Consider the following 19,354-nt stretch of genomic DNA (forward strand, 5'->3'; position numbering starts at 1 on the left):
TGGAGTTGGGCTGAGGGGCTGGTGGGGGGGGGTGGGTGTGGGGAGGTGTGCAGGGAAAGGCTTCAGCAGGCCTCAGGCAAGACAAAACAGCGAGGCAGGAGCACCCTCTGCAGAGCAACTATCAACATTTTTTATATTTACGCTGTTATTGTGAAAACATGATACCATCACCTTTGGATTGTGTTATAGCTCACGAATTTTTTCTTCTACAGTTGAGGTGTCAATATCGTCGCTATAGTCATGAGTAGTGTTACCATTGTTTTTGTTTTACTCTAAAAAAGGTGTTGATTTTTAACACATATCAGTTGTAATCACGCACTATAGGGTTAACATTTGGAAACAGTATACATATATAGGCATACATATTAAGCTTTGGTTACTAGACAAGTACAAACATCCTCTAGTACTTATCTGTACTATCTCCCTTCTAAATTGTCTATCCCATCCAGTTATGATGGCTTATTATCCATTATCTCCCCCTCCAATCTGCATATACATTAAACAATTCACTGTTTTTAACTGCTAAAATACTGACTTGCACTTAGTCTCTTTGTTTCAAAACTTTGACCTCTCTGTTTTATACCCTCCTAGATTTCTTCTACACATGCAGTCACGCCTTAAAGCACACTGCTGAAGCAACAATACTATTTCTAGGCCTGAGCTGTTGCTTATCGTATTGAAGTCCTATAGGGGACCACCCTAGAAGATAAACTGTGAAGACCTGTCTCAGCAGACTGCCAAAGGCTGATCTGATGTATGTATCTAGTTTATACCTACGTCACTGGATGAATTTTTAACTTTTTGCATTCTTTGCTGGATATTTTCTGATTTAATAAGTGTTTTATAGCTGTGGGGAACTTCAATTACTACAAAACAAAACATAATTGCAGGAGAAGGATCATCTAACCCCTTGATCTCACATTTTAAATCCACAATCTCTGTAGCAACAGCCGCATTTTGCCCTCCAAGTTCTTCCTTTGCTATCCTTCATTAGAACCTAGAAGGAAGGTTGGGCAGGACACCAGGACTCCAGCCCCCCCACCTGCATCATTAGCAGGTAGAGGGCAGGAGGAAGGAAGGTCTGCCCCCTCTCCAGTGCCAAAGAGGGAGCGGGCAGAGCACGCTGAGGTCCTGGGTGTCTTCCCCACAGCATAGCTCTCAGCTGCCCCCACACTCCTGTTCCACCACCCAGCCAGCAGAGACCACCACCACCATTTCTACCACCCTTCTGAGCCACCACCACTTCCAGGGCCATACGAGCCTGCCGTGTCGCCACCAGTCTCAGCAGTGAGAGCCATCACTGGGAGCGCCTGGTCTGGAGCCAGCACGCACACTGCCCCACGCCTTCCACGCCCACAGTGCAGCGGGACCCACTGCCTACTGAAAGACACGGGCTGGGCTACTCCACAGCATCCCTGGGACCCGCTCCCTGCTGGTGCCTTCTCTGCAGCACCCTCCTCCCCTCTCCATCCATTCTCAGGGAACTGGGAAGAAAATCCACCCGACATTTCCCATCTCCTTTCTCCTCATTGCACACTTTCTCCCTCTGTATGCAGGACTTCCCCGGTGTATGCCTCCCTGTATGTTTCCCTCTGGCTCTGCACTCCCCCACTTCCCGGAAGCCTAAAGAGCCAGTCCTCTCCCCTTCTGGCACTGCTTCCCCCTCAGGTGGGGCATCTGCCACCACACACCTCCCTGTGTGGGTAAACAGTGGGAGACACTACAGGAGGAAAGACTGTCACCCAGCTGCCTCCTGCAGTCTCTCCCACTGTTTGCCCACACAGGGAGGTGTGTGGTGGCAGATGCCCCACCTGAGGCACTTTCCCTTTGGCTGGTAGCTTTTGCTGCCAATGCACTTATACAAGCCCTTATCCCTCACTAGTTTCAATGCCAGCTGAGCTTTGGCCTTGACCTTTGATTAACATCTACCCATTCCTCCGGGGCAGCTGACTCCCGCTTCCACTCTCTCTGAACTTCCTTTTCACATCTGAGCTCAGGCAGGGGTTCCCCCTTTGGCCAAGCCAGCCTTCTGCCTCACCTGCCTGAATATTTAGAATATTGGAATTTGTCCAGCTTGTTTAAATATTTAGGCACCTTACATGTTAGTCAAGATAAAAAAACCTTCATTCTGGTTGAAAAATCTTTATTCACATAACACATCACATGAATCACATCATGTCCCACTCTTGTCCCTTTATGTATAAAATACTGGTAAAAAGTTTTTTCCCAGAGGCCAGTTAATTTCCATTGTCCTCTCGTGAGAGAGCAGTTCATCCAACAGCTGGAACACTTGCTGTGCCACAGAAGTTCAGAAGCAAAACAGCTCTGTTGAAGGAAATGTAGTCTTCAGTAAGAAAGGAAACTTTACAGAGAGCTGTAGCAGCAACGTGTGTAAAGCCACCAGGGTTTCAGCTCTGTCTCATTTCATGTTACCAGGGATCTTGATCCTACCTGTGCTCCTACTGTGGCACACTGTAATGATGATAGAGGCTTTGAAGGTTTTACACTAACCGTCTGAGATAGCACAGATGCTCTTGTAAATCACTTTGGACTTAACATCTAGTACAAATTTGTCTGAAGTTGCACATCATCAAATCCAGTTACCCAAGTGGTTCCTTCAAGCCCCACATCTCGCCTTTGGACACGGTGAATAGCAAGGACACTTTGCTTACAAAAGGGAAATTAGCCTACACAAGAACAAGGGGAATCTAAAAGGGCAAAGTAAATGAACAGAGAAACGTATTAAAATGCCAGGCTGGTCTCAAAAACAGAAGAAAAAAATCCAGTTCCAATTAGTTTATGGCTCCTACCACAAGCCAAAAAAGGAAACAAATTGGCTAGAGTCCCACCTTGGTGTAAGACAAATCCTGCTACACCAGGTCACAACTATATAAACTTTAAACACCGTCAAATGACATCCTTTAAACACTAAACCATAAAGTTGTGAAATCAAGGTGGAATTGGACCAGTTTATCGGAACAGAAAAAGATTTGCCAGGGATCCCTTACGAGGTGCCCAACCGATCTCATAGAAGATGATCTCGCAAGTGCATAGTACGCTAAATCTATCAGATTTTGTATTTAAAATAAATTTAAGGTAAATTTAGATTTCAGATTTAGATTAAAGATACAGTAAGACAGACGATCTATCACTGCAGACTTCCTCTTTTCCTTTTAATTCCCTAGTCCCTCGGGCTCAAATGAAAACCAATTCTGTACTTGGTCTGCTAATGCGTTTCCTTGGGAAAGCCTGGCAGACTTGGCAGACTGAGGAACACGAAGAGCACGAAACACTTGAGAAGCATCAAACACATCGAGAAGCACAAAACGGACCGCCAGAAGGCGTGCAGCACACAGGATATTCAACAAGCATTGAGGCTTTCCTGCTTTCTTCTGCTGAACCATCCGACAGGATTATCTAGGCACTGATGGCATCCTGGCCTCCACTCTTGTGTCCGTGGCGCAGCCAGCTCGCGCTCCGACTGCTGACTCTGCTCTTGCCCTGGCTGCCAAGTATGACGCTGATTGATGGCCTGTGACAGCTGATCAAATTGGGTACTCTCATCTGGGCTTTAAAGCTATGCCACAGCACACAGTCAATACTTCAGTTATGCAACTGTAAACAAGCACGGCTAAAGCCTGTTTCACTTGCCCATATTAACTGAAATTCATTTTTACAGTTATTAATACCATTTCTCCAAGTCTGCAATAGGCTACATAATAAAAGCAAAAGCTTATTGCAGCAAAGATACTTGTAATCTGTTACTAATTAAAAGACCCACAACCATTCCAGACAGGGAAAAAAAAAAAAAAAAAAAATCGAAGGAATTCCCAGCATTATGCCACATCATCTGAATATGACACTTCTGTGCCACCGTCAGACATCTGGAAATACTCCAGACTTGTACACAAACCGGGATGGGAATGTATCTGAAGGCTGATTGAAATGGATGCTGCCCAAAATCTCAGGATGGCCATGCTAACAGAGCCCCCCCAGTCTGTAGGGAAAGGAGTACCACATTTAAACAACACGGCATTTCATAACTGTGAATGTTTAAATGTGGATTGATATCTACAACCAAGGAGACACATCTAAGTTGGCTGTCATCTCTGTGAGATGGTATGTATGAGAATGTCTTTCACAGTAATTTTGCAGGTACAAAGGATAACGCAAAGAACACCCTTCCCAAGCATGAGGGATGTTTACCATCCCAAGGCACGTAACTTCAGGAAACTCTTCTGACAAGAACGAATTTTAAGTGAAAGGTCTGTTGCCCTGATCCCACTGTTATTCTGAGTGTAAAGAACAGCAGAGAGAGCCCATTGCAGCTCTAAGAACATAAAAATCACAAGTCTGAATTTGAGCACAGCGAGGACTTGCCTGCTTCATTGATTCGAAAAATACCAGCTACAGAGCACAAAACCCCAACCACCCACCTCAGAAAATGAATACAACTCACCAAAACGTGATGTGTACTAGCATGAAAAAATCTCACTTACAGTTTTCAGAGGCTGGATTTAGCACTAGGCACAGTGAGATGACACAGGCCTGATGTGCACCTGACTGAAAGCAGGCAGGAGTACAGCATTCAGCTTCCACTGGGAAGCAGCAGGGCGTAAAAAGGTACCAAAACATACCTCAGATAAGACAGGAAGCATTTCAGCCTAAAATGGCAAGATTTGTGCTGGTTAATACTGTATGTGAAAACAAAAAAGTTAGCTGAGGTTATAACCGTGCTTTAAGACCCTCCAAGCAAAAATGGTGAGTTTGCAGATGGGAACCCTGCACTTCCCGCCTCTTTTTGCACGCTTACTCTGCAGGAGCGTGCCCACAAACAATGTGGAATTCTCCTCAGTGGCATTCTTTCATTGCAAAATACAGTGATCAGGGTCACTTCTAGCTCACTACATCTTAAGCTCCGCCTTTGCATCCTCTTATCCCTATCTACCCAAAAGGACACTCCTACCTTGCAATACAGCTGGGCAAAATTTTCACTTCTGCTTCCTATTTAACTAGATTCTTAAACTTGCAGACAATAAGGTGAGAGCAGTAAAGGCTAGGGATATTTTTATAGGGCCATTCTCAACTACAGCATCCCTGGGGAGATTTGTTTCCCTACGTGCTTTCCACGTGACATGTATATGAGTGTGATTTGTAAACTCTGAACTTCACAGGAGGGGCTCATCCAAAGCAGCACTCAGAGGAAAGTACAGTTTGGAGGACAGTCCATCTTGATCCAAAAGACGATCTCCTCTGGCAATAGTTCAGTAGCTCATGTCAGATACTGCACGACGAGAAACATAATTACACAAGTCAAAATCATTCCCCCAATCATGAAGTATTTATCTTGAAAGGCTCGCTTCTCGATCAGCCGCATTACTGTATTGGATAAGCCCAACATGTTGGCAACATCCAGGATCTTCTTGTGAGTACCCTAAGAATAAAGAGACAGCAAAGAATCAATTAACCCCATGGTCCAACACTTCTTATTCCAACACATGGGTGGCAAGTGATGAATTCTGATTGATGGAACTTGCTATCAGCCAACAGTTCCTACAATTTAAGAGGAGATGGCCACAGGACCCTGGAAATAGCTGGATAATGAGATTAATTAATTCACACACATGAACAGGAATGTGGTTAAAGATACAAAACAATCTGTCCAAACAGAGACAACATAAAGAGTGGCCCAGAGAAAACGCACTTCCTATGATGGCATTAAGAGTTTTTCTGGTCCTTTTTCAGACACACAGTCTAATAAGAGCTTGAAGCTTCTTGATCAGACAACCTTTCTTGCAGAACTTCCCTCCTGCTGAAGTACAGTTCATACCAACAAGAGATTGAAAAGGAGGTCCAGAAACTTCTAAGGCTAATGGTTGAGTGCAGTGAAAAGGCATAAAAAGGTGTCATTAATGCAATTTCAAGAAAACTTTCTGGAGAAAAGCACTGAATCACAGAATGGTTTGGGTTGGAAGGGACCTTTAAAGGTCATCTAGTCCAACCCCTCTGAAACGGCAGGGACATCTTCAACTAGATCAGGTTGCTCAGAGCCCCGTCCAACCTGACCTTGAACATTTCCAGGGATGGGGCATCTACCACCTCTCTGGGCAACCTGTGCCAGTGCTTCACCACCCTCAGCGTAAAAAATTTCTTCCTTATATCTAGTCTGAATCTGCCCTCTTTTAGTTTAAAGCCATTCCCCCTTGTCCTGTGGCAACAGGCCCTGCTAAAAAGTCTGTTCCCCACTGCACAAAGACTGCTGGCAGGTGTACTGCAGGCAGGCCCACACCCCAGTTTTGTTTCACTGCTGAAGCAGTTGGTATTATTAAGAATGTGGATCCCACCAGTTACCACGTCAGCAGTAAGCACCTAACAGATAAACACAGTGAGCTGCAGAACTGGAGGTACCAGGAAATGAGCTGGGGGAGTCACCACTGCAGTGCAGCAGGAATAGTCCTACTTTCCTTCAGGGCAACGGTCAAAGGAAACTGTGAAATACAGGCATGTAGATGTACTCTGGGCACAGTTCAGAGCTGGACGTCATCCCCTCTGGGAAGAGGGGAAAGAACTTATGGCTGCAGAGTCACGATGGTGCAGGTAGGTGAGGAGCACCTTTCTAGATAAGCTAGACAAATGGGTAGCATACCGATGGGCAGGCAGAGATGCTGCACTGAGCACTGCAGCTCGGCTCACAGCACGCAGTCAGAGAGACGCTGGCCAGGACCAACCTCCATCGCACCTCCATGTGCACAAAGATGGGTACTGCTAGGGAGTAGCCTTGTCATATCATGGTGATGATAATGGACCTAGTCTCTCAAACTGACTTCTGGGTCCAAGTCCTTAACAGAACACCCTGCTTCAGAAAGCTGTTGAGACTTAAGTTATTTCTTCTCTGAGCAAGGTCAATAGCACAGATTCCCATGACAATGCTCTACTACCACGCTTTAAAATAAAAACTCTCTGGTTGCTATTCTCGCAGTCCACTGTATCTTTGGTCTCAAAAGAATAAAAAGGTGAAATTCAGGAATTGTTTTGAATATCAACCTGAATTAACATCAGAAAAGCTCTCTGAGGACAGAATTTATATCAACTATATTAGACATACATGCACAAACAGTTTCTCAATCCATAAAATATACAGATTTGCAATACCACATTAATCAGTTTCTTCTGTAAAGGCTGTGTAGGTATTCAGGCCCTTTGCTGAAATCAGGTTATGTCTCTGCTAGTAAAACATAATCACATTTTTCACCTTTATTTCATACACCTCACATTAAACCCCTGGATACTACGCTTTCAAGTTCAGCACTTTTCCTGACTCTGGAGCAATCTTTTCACACTACTTCAGAACAAAAGAAAACCTTGCTTGGAGAAGGGAAATCAAAAATGAAGCTTTAAAATGAAAGCAAACAATAGGAAAACAATACTTGGTTCATACCTGTCTATTTATATCCAATAACCAAGAAGTTACATAAATTAACATGCTTCCATATTCACCCATTTATCTTGATAAGCTGTCTCTACACTAGCTGCTTCTGCCAGATTTGTAAACGTGCAACAAAGTCTTTGATAATGTAAGAAAAGGTAAGCTAAGGATAAAAGGAATATGGACAGATGTTTCCTCATCTGTGAGTGAGAAGAAATATCCCCCTGAAAACATACGAACACGATGCTCCCAAAATTACAGACGATCAGTAGCAGTGGGCAGAGACAGACTAACAGCTTTACTATTACAGTTCTGACCTGAAGTATCCTTGACTTGCCACAAGTTGGCAGCTGAGGCAAGGCACGCTTACATTTGCAGAAGGCCCACTGTGATCTAATAGGAATCCAGGCACATTACTGCAATCTAACTAGCAAAAGAAACAAGACAGGACTATTGACTACAACAAGAAATAGTATTTCCTCTCAATCTCTTTGAGGCAGCAGGTCCTGCAAGTGTTCCTTTATCATATTTGCCAACCATGGTTAAGTTCTCCTGACTTGTGATGTATGCACTTCCTTCTCAGGAACCCTCCAGGAACCAAGTGCTTCAGTCACTCATCAGAGATTACCTGGAATCAGTGACTTACCATCTTGTTGAATCAACAGCTCAATTCCCTGTGTCAAGCACAGGTACACTCGTGCACTTCAATGACTGGATGCCCCAAACCAATGTGATCAGCCACCAAAGCTATCCAGTGCTAAAGGCAGAGGACAAATGTCCTCTGCCATCATACCCCGCAGTGGTCCTGTCCAGTGCTTTGGGAATACCAGCTAGCCTGGACCTCTGTGACCAGGACAGGAAGTACCCGGCTTGTGAATTGCAACAGACGTTAGGATTAAAAAAAGCACCTAGCAATTCTGCCCTGTGAAGACACCCAGCTCTGGTAACTCCTAAGAAATGGGTGCCGTAGGTACTAGAAGTTGCTCCAGCAAAATGCCTATGCACTTTGAGGGTGAGACCCATATGAGTGTACAGTTCAGCTATCCGTACATAAGCTGGCTAGACTGCCTTTACAGCCAGTGAAACCCTAGTCTATACAATCAGTGGAGCCTGAGGTGTGATTCATCTGACCAAATGTAGGGATTTATGTTAGCAATCAAAAATGCCTAAATCCTCTGGCAGATACACCCCAAAACAAAGCAACATCACAAAACAGACAACAATAGTTATCCTCATCAGAAGACGAATACAAGAGTTAGGAATTTCCCCACATTTCTTAGAAATCCAGCTTTCCCCCAACGCAAACTTCTTATTAAAAAGCTTTCTGTATCTTTCAACTATTTGCTCAAAATGTAACACCACTTTGAACAGTCTTTAAAATAAAAGACAAATTTTGTTCTTAAAAGACATGAAGAAATACAGCTGTCATTAACAGTATTCAGGGAAAGATAGTATTGTTGAGGTGCATTAGTCCTGGGATAGTATTATCTTTAACACAAGTACTTTATGCCAGCTTTGTGGTTGCTCTGAATGATGTTCATCTGAATCAACATCTATCTACGAGCTAGCCATTACTTCCTATTCTTCATTTGAACAAAAAAAACCCAAACAAACAAACAAAAAAACCGTAACAGAACAAAACATAACATTCAGCACTCCAGATACTAACTACTGTGCAGGTGAAGACTGCTAGGCTGTCCAGCCACAAAAGGAGCTTAAAGATGTTCCTAGTAAGATGACAAAATGTAAAGATTTCAGGTTTAGTTAAAATGGACTTTGGGCCTTTCCCAGCATTCTCAGCTGGAAGCAGTGTACTGAAACAAACCCATGTTTAGCCTGGTCATCACAAACGCAGAAAAACGTGGGGTCTTTTTGGTAAAAAATGATGCCCCCACCTTTAATGTCACTCTCTGGTCCCTCAGCCCCTGAAGGATGTTGGTCCCACTGCCAATAAGATCATCCATGCCACGATGGGCATTCTGGAGGGATTCATTAAACTGTAAAGTTTCGTCGATCGGTATGGTGGTGTCAGAGTCCTGTAGGGGAAATGCAGGGTCTTGGTTACCTTGCCTGCTCACTCATACTGCCCGTACATAGATCCAGAAAAAGAACATGCAGAAACAAATGTGGCAAAAACTTGACAGGACTTGAAGGATTATGTTTTAAACATTTTTTTCGTAAGGATATTAAATACAACATTAATATTTGAGTGAAAAAAGTAATTTAGAGAAGCCTACAGGGAGCAAGCCAAAAGGCAAAGTTGATCAGCTGTTCAACTGCAATTAGATCTCGAAGGATAAAAAGTCAGATTAAAAGTGGTAATTTTTTATAATCAGTTTGTGATATATGTAGGAAATGGTATTACAAGAGAGAATATCAAAACTAACAGAAGGCGTTTAACAAGGAGTCATTTGATCATTGCAAGTGAAAGACTTTTGAAAGATTTCCTATCACATTTCTAAGCGACAAAAGGCCTGCAAACACAATGTCCGGGAGGTGACATTCTATAAGCCCGTTTACAACAAGGTGCAAATTTCTGACAGTGAGGTCAAACAGACATGAACCTAGCTCACTGAAGGTCTGACTCACTCGCCACCCAGGCCTCATTATTAAAAATTAACATTTTTCCAGAAAAGATGCATTAGCTCAAGTAGAAACTATGACTCTTGAAATGGAAATAACTGGATAAAATTCTGTAACCTGGTTTGTACAAGAGGTCAGAGGATGCAATCACTTTTGTCCTTCAAAGGCTTCCAGTTTAATCTTCTCTGGACACCATTCCACTGAGAGAGTCAAGATAATAGCTCATCACTCTCACATTGTTTTACGAACAGGAATCGTGATATTGGTAAGAGGTAAGTGTGGAAACACTGGCTTACCTGCTTCCACGTACTCAGAATGGCAAGAACTACTAAAATGCAGCATTCGTATTTAGGGCAGAAGATGGTTAATACCCTACTGTCAGCTGTAGGTTACATGCATGTAACAATACCAGACTTGCTCTGAGTAGACTCTGGTGACTATTGTAAAAAAAAAAAAGTTAACATGGGAATGACATCTAGGATCCAGTGTCAGGTGTTGTACTGCCTAGGTGGGTGTTCTGCTTAGTGCAAAAGAATGAAGAATAAAGGACAGAGCTGTCAGCAGCTGCAGGGTCAAAGTTACTGGATGAAGAAGCCGCGACAGCATACACGTCTCTGATCAAATGTTAATGAAGCACTAAGGTTGAAACAAGTGTCTTGTCTTACATGAGTCCGCAGAGCAGAAGCACTTGGATTTGCATCTGAGTGGCTATTATTTCAGATATTTATTAAAACTTCAAATCAGCAGGGATTCCATTTCCTATATGAGGAGCTTGCAGGGTATTTTTTATACACCACAAGGCAGCAAGAAAAATATTGAAGTAGATTTTTGACCCTCCTCACAGGAAGACTAGATGGCATTCTATTTTTCATTTGCTGTTAGTGGTTTTCTCCAGAATGGTACAAGGGAAGGCTTTAAAGATGAAGACCACATTTATCTTTGAATTAAGTAAAATGCTCAGAACTGCTGCAGCTTTCAAAAGCTGTTATGTACGTAACAGATTTATTCAGGATGCTTACATGCTCAGCTGACACTTCTATTTAATAGAATATGGTAGTATAGAAATAGAAACTGTGTAAACAGATAGGCCACTAACTGACAAATAAATCATTTTCCTATAAAGAGATATTGTACTTTAAAAGTCACATTTTTGTAACGAGTTAAAAGAAATACAAAATAATAAAAAAAAAAAAATTTTCATCTTGAGACACCTTTCAGCATCTAAAGGAGGAAAAAATAACTGGCCATTTATTTTGTATTTGCAAGCCTGCTACTGCTCTTCAAAACTGTTCCACTTACATGTGTTTTATTTCTGGACAACAAGTTTTCCTACAGGAAAATTTCTCCATATTTGCAGAGAAACACCACAGTGTTTTCAAAAGAAATCAGGTTTCAAGTGTCAGTGTTCCTTTCAAGTCATGTTTAAAAATTTTGAAATAGCCAACAAAATGCTAGATGCCATCTTTATGTCAGGCTTTGAGAAGTGCATTGGACTTCCCAAATCTCAAGAAAATAGGACCGCTCACATTCATTCTTTCTTGCCCTAACAGCGAACGACAACACAGAAAATGAATAGTAGGTTATATGCCTTTAAAAAAAAAAATTAAAAAAACCAAAACAAACATACATACAAACAAACAGACTAGCTTTTCACTTACAGAAAAGTGAAATCTGAAAGCAAACCTACACTATTCAGAGCAAAATTCCTCTAGGAATTTGCACTGGGGGGACTTCCCAGTGGAGGAACTAAAAATTAACAAGAAGAGGTGGAAACACATTCTTGTCATTAAAAACTTTTGAATCATTTACAGGTAAAAAGCAAGGGTTTTTTTCCCCAGCTGTGTGATTTATATTTGGACAAATTAAAGCTTGCTGACATCTACTGAGAGCAGGGTGTATAAAAGCCAGACATTCTACAAATCTCAGGATTTGACAAGGACATTTGACACAAATCCAAGTAAAATGTATACTTTGGTACCTACCTCATTCACCCTTTTGAAACTGCTATATAAAGTCAGGTAGGACTGCACTGGATAAAATAGAAGCAGCAGTTTCTGGAGTCTTTTACTGCTGCCTCTTAATAGACCGACTTTTCCTGATGAGAGAGTTGTGCTTTTTCCAACACATATTGTTATTCTTTTCTATCTTTATTCCGTTTACATCTCACAGCAGCAATCTAATAGAGTCATGCCTATGTCTTGCCTGAAACTTCTCTGAACAACTACGGCTTCTAGAACACAAAGATCTAAAATAAAGAATATTTACATTAGTAGTGAATGTACGTGCAAGCAACTCTTCTCGCTGTCGCTCCTGCTGCTCCCGGATGTAACGGCGATGTTGAAAGTTCCTCAGAGCTGTCTGCAAATGCTGAACATCATACTTCAGCTGGTCAACTCGGCTAGAAAGGATCAACAACAGGAAGACGTTCCCAGGGATAGAAACACCATTCTTCTCTGGTGTTTTTTATATAAACAATGGAGCATTATAAATTAACAGTGACGAATAATAAAGAGTGATGGGTTCTACTTATCTAGAAGATAAAGGACATTCAATGTTAGGTTTATATTCCAGACCTAGATCTTCTGTGCCTCGTTTTTCTACTAAACAGGTGATTATTTAACTGGAGGCTAACGACAGAATGTGAAGCAGAATTCTTGAGCTGGCTTGAACATCCTATCCCATGACTAGTCTCTTCAGGAGTTAATATATCTATTCCCCATTTAACACAGATTTGGAGAGATGGTAGGATTTGAACAGTTTCTATTTTATGACCCTCATGCACATAAAAGATTAAGCGTTCAAGTTACATTAATTAGCACCATGTTCTTAAGTTTGAGTTTTTATTAACAGGATTTTAAAAGTCAGTGGGCAATACAGGAGACATCTCCATGGGGCTAAAACAAATAATGTCCAGAACTCCACTGTCTCTGATTAAATGCCTGATGACTACAAAGAAAGCCTAGATGACCATTTCAGATACTGACCTCTATAATATAGGTGACGTGAAATCCATCCCTAGTATCTACAAAGGCATTTTGGGACTAAACATCAATAGTAGAGTCACAGAATAAATTAGAACAGAAAGTCCTGAGGTCTCTGGGCCAACCTCCTGCTCAAACCAGTGCTAACTTTAGAAACCTCCTTATTTTAGTCACCAACAGCTAGGAAAATGGTCCAGAGAAAATGGCACCAACTGAAATAACTTTACTCCTTACCTTCACAAATGCCATTAAAAGCAAAAGCCATATAGAGTAGCAATTTTTTTTAAACATCAAAGTGCCATGTTCTGCTCATGTCAGAACAGAGCCATGAATCCAGTTCCACCACCAGTCTGTGGTTAAATGCAGGAAAGTGATTTTGCCTCTGTGCCTCAATTTTGCTACTGTAGAGCACAGACATAAGTTATGCAAACTGTAAAGGTTTCACTCAAAAGGCAAAGGGCTTCAATAAATTTAATGAAAATCATTACAAAGATTACACTACACTCATAGCAAAGAAGGTGAACTTACAGTTTAGCATTCTGTCGCTTATTGGGAGGTTCTTTGCTGGACAGGATTTCCAGACGCTCCAAGTTGCTGAAAATATTGTCTATTCTTGCCTGAATCTCATTTTCTACTACTGCAAGGAAATAAAAATGTGATTTGATTTGAATTAAAGAACTGCAATCTGAGTGAAGGTAAAAGCTCAAAAGCATTCAAACCAGTACTGAAAACCTGACAGATGCAAATCCTTACTGGATGAAAAAAAAAAAAAAAAAAAAAAATCAGTTAACTGAGAACTAGACATACCATGAAAAGCCACTTCTTTAACTCAATAATTTGAGACTCTTGCCTTTCCCTCCTCCTCTGAGAAAGGAGCTAGGAAAGCCCCTGCTCTTTCAAGATATCTGAGCCCCTTTCCCTATCAGCTCCATGTATTAGGATTTAAAGCTCCCACATTCCCCCCTGCAGCCCCTTCGTGTTCCCTCTGCGGGAGTCGCTCACACAAGCCAAGATGATTCTCAGAACAACGGCAATTTAAACCTCAGAAAACTGTTAACACAGAGTTAATATACATAATCCATACCTATAGCAGGGAGAGTGACAGAGCATGAGAAGGATTCAGAGTTGACAGGAATTGGCAGACTGGACAAACAGCTCAGAAAGACATGGCCAAAACAGGGCTGAAGCCCTTGCAAGTGGGAAAACAAGGCCACAAAATAATTGCCTCTGTTATCATCTGTGTTGCAATTGTTTCTGATAATCTGCGTAGAAATAGCAGGGGGGCAATAGTACACAATGCAAACTCATACACTTGTACTTTAATGAGGTGGGAAACTGATACAACTGGGTAAAAAGAGTCACACGCTTTCAGTTACCATAGTCATTGTACAGCAAAACTCGGTACAAGCCACAACCCCCTTCCTCATTTGACAACCACATTTTCCAACCATGTCACAGTCCAGCATTCACAACTTAAAGAATTGCACAGAAGGGCGAAAGACAGGAGCACTATTAATCATCTGACATTCTTGTGTTTAAAGAAGGTGAGCTGTAAGGCTGAAGGTACACACCCTCTAGAGCATGTCCACAGACTGATTATTAGAGGACAGAAGCACCGTCACGTCTGTGCAGCATGACGACAGTCCTGAAGTCTCAGACTGCCACGGTCAGACCTGACATAAATAAACACCAAATCCTACAGACACTATTTGTTCTTATTTTGCATTTAGACTAAAGAGGTATACAGAAAAGCGTTATTAACCAACCGCTAACTACTCAGTTACAGTATCTCAGGACTTTCCAGAAAATCGCATTCAGCAGAACCCAGAAAAGCAAACAGCACATACAACCCCTTTTCTTTGCCCTTTGATCTCACACAATCAAAGAGTAACTCACATACACAGACACAAATCAATCAAATTGTCCTAATTCATCTCTCCATCATTTAGTACAGCTAAACTTAACAGAGAAGCAACCAGAAGAGCAGACAGACAATTACATCAGCTTTTGCTAGTCCAAACAATAGTATTACGACCTTGGTCATGTTACGCTTTCCTGAGCAAGAAGGGATTATTTGCCCAAAGTTGGAAAAGGAAAAGCTGCAACAGAAAGTTTGATTTCCTGGCTCTTATTCCTGCTCTTCAGCTGAAAGAGAATCCTTTTCCCCATAAATTCTGAAATATGCACTAATATCTAGAGCACATATCTGTATCTTTATATATATCTCAACAGTATGTGTATGTTCATTTATTGACCATGTAAGATGGTGCATAATCCTATCTCTTGAAATGGTCTCAAGTAGCAGAGGCAAGATGGCAAATTATGCTAATTTTCAGGGGGCTCCAAAATCACATGCAGTGAACAGCAGTCCAGGAAGTCTGGCATTGTACTAGGAGTAGTACAACCACCACAAAAACCAGAACCAGTAGACAAGTCGTTATTTTTTGATAAGAAAAGTTACCACAGCCCTTTCTACAGCAAAGTCATGCCTCACAGATACATTTAGGGTAAGAGAAGTCAGTCAACATGTGCTTAAATGTATCCAGTCAACGCAGTGTGCTTTCACTTCAGAAGTTTCTGATGAGGCCCATTAGCAATTACTCATAGAGGAATTAAGGCTTCAAACACAGGTCCAAAAGACATTTGCCAATTCTGCACTGGGGTAAAAAGTCCTGCCACAATATGTCATAATATTTTATTACAGTCATTTTATTAACACGGGGTTATAGTCCAAATTTTCTGAAGCAATTTCAGACCTAGCTGTTCTACATATTTCTCATATGCAGATGGAATTACAGGTTCTGACTCTGATGCAAGCAGGAACTATCAGAATCATCCTGCTTAAATTCCTGCACACCAAATCACAGCATCTTCCCCAGAAACTGGACTAAGCATCTTTCGGAGAATACTGCCAATTAGTGGATGCTTAAGGAACAGCAAAATAACAGGACCAGGTATACAATGACATTTCTCAGCTTTTGAGCTTCTAACAAACTAGCCCGGTGATGTCCTGAATTTGCAGTTCTGTCCACATCAATGTGTTCATTATAGCTCCACAAATGCATCGATGCGGGGGGGGGGAAGTTGTTAACCTGTTTATGTTGAAGGCCTCCACAGCATAGCTTGACAATGACTTCCAAAATCTAACAGTGCCAAAAAATATCTGGCATTCCCATATCAAGACACTGTAGAAGCATCCACAGTAAGCACTATTTGTCAATTGAAGAATTACAATAGGAAGATGATTTGAAGTAAATTCTTGTTCTGTCTTTTCCGCTCTGTCCTTCATACAAAACATCACCTTATTGAAGGCAAATAGTAAAATAATTTTAATGCATTTCAAATTGGTGATGTGTCTCACCAGTTGATCACAATGACTGAAGAGCCAAATTTGTTCCAATAATGACTGTAAATACAATGATAAAGCATACAAGGTTAAAGATGCAAGCTAAATCAAATCAGTACTGGAGTGGGACTTTTCTCACTAATTAATTACTTACAGTGTACTGACTCTTTGTCTGAAGTCTCCAGGCGCCCCATGTAAGATTGGACCTCATGGACTTGCCTGTCAAAAGACAAAGAGTAAATTAACAGGGAAGTCAGTTAACAGCTATAAAATCAAATCATTTTTCAATACCTCAATTTTCAGCTTCTTTTACTTAAAAGTATTTTAGAACAGAATAGGAATCAGCTACATGGTATTCAGTGCAGACAGCCCATCACTGAACACAAAAAACCAACCCAATTCTTCAGTATGAAGAAAGCTGTGCTTTCACTTAATCTGCATCTACAAAATAACTTTCAGTTTAAAAACAAAAATCAAAGTGAAAAGACTTTTTTTTTTTTCCCTCGAAAGATTTCCAATCCAGTTCTAGCTCCCTTTTCATATTTATAACCTGAACTGGGGCTCTCCCCCGTGCCACACTCCTGGCACGCTGAAAGCCATCAAGATCTACCTACTCCAAGACAACCATGGAGACAAGATTTCAGATTCACACTAGGAACTCACAAGTGGTGAACACAGGAGAAGGAAGATCTGACTGGGAGAAGAGTTGGTACAAGTGAGACCTTAATAATAGATCTGCAGTGAAACACTACCTACGTACGCGACTAAAGTCAAGAGTGCTGATGAGACACCATACCTTTATGTCACTGCATAAATGGGTAGTACACATCTCAACACTAAACACAGGTTTTCTCCCTCCCTTCTCAAAAAGAAAACAGAAGCACTGGCAAAGGTTCAGAGAAGGACAATAAAGATTATGAAAAGAACAGAGCAGCTTTTATACAAGAAACAGTTGTTCAGTCTGGACTGGAGATGGTAACAGGGAGATATCCTAGAGCATAAATGGCACAGGAGAAGGTGAATAAGGAATGACTTTCACTGTCTCTTACAATGTATGAATTACAGAGGCATCAAATGAAATTAAAAGATAGCTTAAAACTGAAGTGAAGGAACTCCTGATGCTGGACATACAGTGGCAAACAAAAAACAAACAAACAAAAAAACTCAAACACACACACCCCCCTCAAAAAAAACCCAACAACAACAACAACAGACAACCCCAAACACTGATGGGGTCATTAAATTCCTCTGTTTCAAGAAGCCCCCAAGCCTCAAATTTCTGGGAGGTTGGGACAATATTCAACCGAAGTATCACATAAGTTTGTCCATTTCTTACTGTCTGTCCTAGAGATCTCCAGTTAAGACGATGCTGAACATATTCTGGGACAGGTGGACCTTTGGCCGTACTTGGTGTGAACAATCTCACAGCAGCTGGGATTCAGACTTTAAGAAATGCACTTAAAAAGTTACAGAAATATCATGACCTTTCTCAAAAAATACTTAAGAGATCATAATTGTGGTCACATTAGTGACTCTTTTTCTGGTATACGTACCATTTGATAACTACAGCACAAATGTTTATGAAGCCAGACCTCTGAAACCAACTTACCTTACAGAGTAATAAAATATTTATTCTTCAGTTATTATATGAGATTTTTAAATAACTATCAGGGCTACCTTCCAAATCACGACACTGTGCTGCTGAAGAGATAACAGGGTATGTCATAAGTACCGTATTACTTGGAATTAACTAGAGAAGCAACTCAGTATCCAGTATCTTGCAACCCATACTTGTTCTATAGTTTCGTTTTCAATCAGTTTCTGTAGGGCGCCCCAGACAGCTTGAGACTCGCATTGCTCTTCATATGCCTGTTTAGAAACCCAGGTGTAGGAGCCAAATCAGACCATGTGCAACTGAATCAGAAAGACTGCTTCATGCTCACCAGGACTCTCCCCGTGACAGAAAATACAGTAAGTCTGGGGAAAAGGTGGGAAGAGAGTTTAAAAATTCAGAGTATCCCCAAACTGACAACAAACTACAACAAAAACACAGCTCAGCAACTACAATGCCCAGAGAAGCTGTGGATGCCCCATCCCTGGAAGTGTTCAAGGTCAGGCTGGTTGCTCAGGGGCTTTGAGCAACCTGGTCTACTGACAGATGTCCCTGCCCACGGCAGGGGGTTGGACTGGATGATCTTTCAAGGTCCCTTCCCACCCAAACCATCCTGTGATCACGGAATAAGGCAATACGGAAACAGGAACAAGACAAGATTATTCCCCTTATCAATAACAGTTACTATTACGGGTGTGCATTTCTAGACCAACAGCAGGATTTCCCGCTCTTCTCTATACTCTGTATCATTATTTAATGAAACCCTCTTCCTTACCACACTACCTCCTTCAACAGAGCTCAACAAAGAGACCCACTACCACTGAAATTTGGAATATTTGGATTAACTGTCTCCTTTGGCTGTCTCCCACAAGCTATTCTATATCACACAGAGCTGCAAGATTTTTTGCCTTATTTTGCAATTTTCATACCAATTCTATCTCACCAGATTAGCGTTATCTGTGAAACACCGTTTTATACCATCAAGGAGTCACACGTTTCCCGAGGCCGTTTAAATGCTGTCTGCTAGTGATCATGAAACCCCGCTGCCATAAAAAGCCTACTAAATTACCATGCCTTAAATTTATGCACATCCAGGAAAACAGAATCCCTGGTTTTGAACGAATACTTGCAATCCTGGGCTTTAAAATCCCGGGGCGAGCGGGCTTTGCTTGCTTTCGGACTGACACGGCTGCCGCTGGGGCTCCGGACGGACACGCGGCCAGCCGGGAGGGACAGGCTTTTGCTTCCTTCCGCGGCTGAAGCACAGCCCTCGCGGCAGGGCTCCGGGGTGGAAGATGAGAATTTGGATGACAGAAAAGCTTTTAAAAGGCGCCGAGAGCGCGCTGGGCCGCAGGCAGGGCGGCCGCCCTCAAACTCTTCCCCCGCCCTCCCCCAGGCAGACCGCT

The 19,354-nt window shown here is 41.9% G+C and overlaps 1 protein-coding gene across 2 annotated transcripts; it reads right to left on the reverse strand.

Moving 5' to 3' along the window:
* Positions 1-2,128: 2,128 nt before the first annotated feature.
* On the reverse strand, positions 2,129-16,554 carry GOSR2 (golgi SNAP receptor complex member 2). 2 transcript variants are annotated; one of them, XM_009287850.2, is made up of 5 exons: positions 16,491-16,554; positions 13,519-13,627; positions 12,275-12,407; positions 9,322-9,462; positions 2,129-5,434 (listed from the first exon to the last, which is right to left on the reverse strand). In XM_009287850.2, exons 1-5 carry the CDS (start codon positions 16,528-16,530, stop codon positions 5,273-5,275), a joined length of 585 nt encoding a protein of 194 aa, XP_009286125.1. In that variant the 5' UTR covers positions 16,531-16,554; the 3' UTR covers positions 2,129-5,272. The 2 variants fall into 2 exon arrangements, with proteins under 2 accessions (XP_009286125.1, XP_019329834.1); XM_019474289.1 differs by lacking the exon at positions 9,322-9,462.
* Between the last annotated feature and the right edge of the window lie 2,800 nt (positions 16,555-19,354).

Source organism: Aptenodytes forsteri, unplaced genomic scaffold, assembly GCF_000699145.1.
Source record: "Aptenodytes forsteri isolate BGI_AS27 unplaced genomic scaffold, ASM69914v1 Scaffold249, whole genome shotgun sequence".
NCBI classification, from domain to species: domain Eukaryota; kingdom Metazoa; phylum Chordata; class Aves; order Sphenisciformes; family Spheniscidae; genus Aptenodytes; species Aptenodytes forsteri.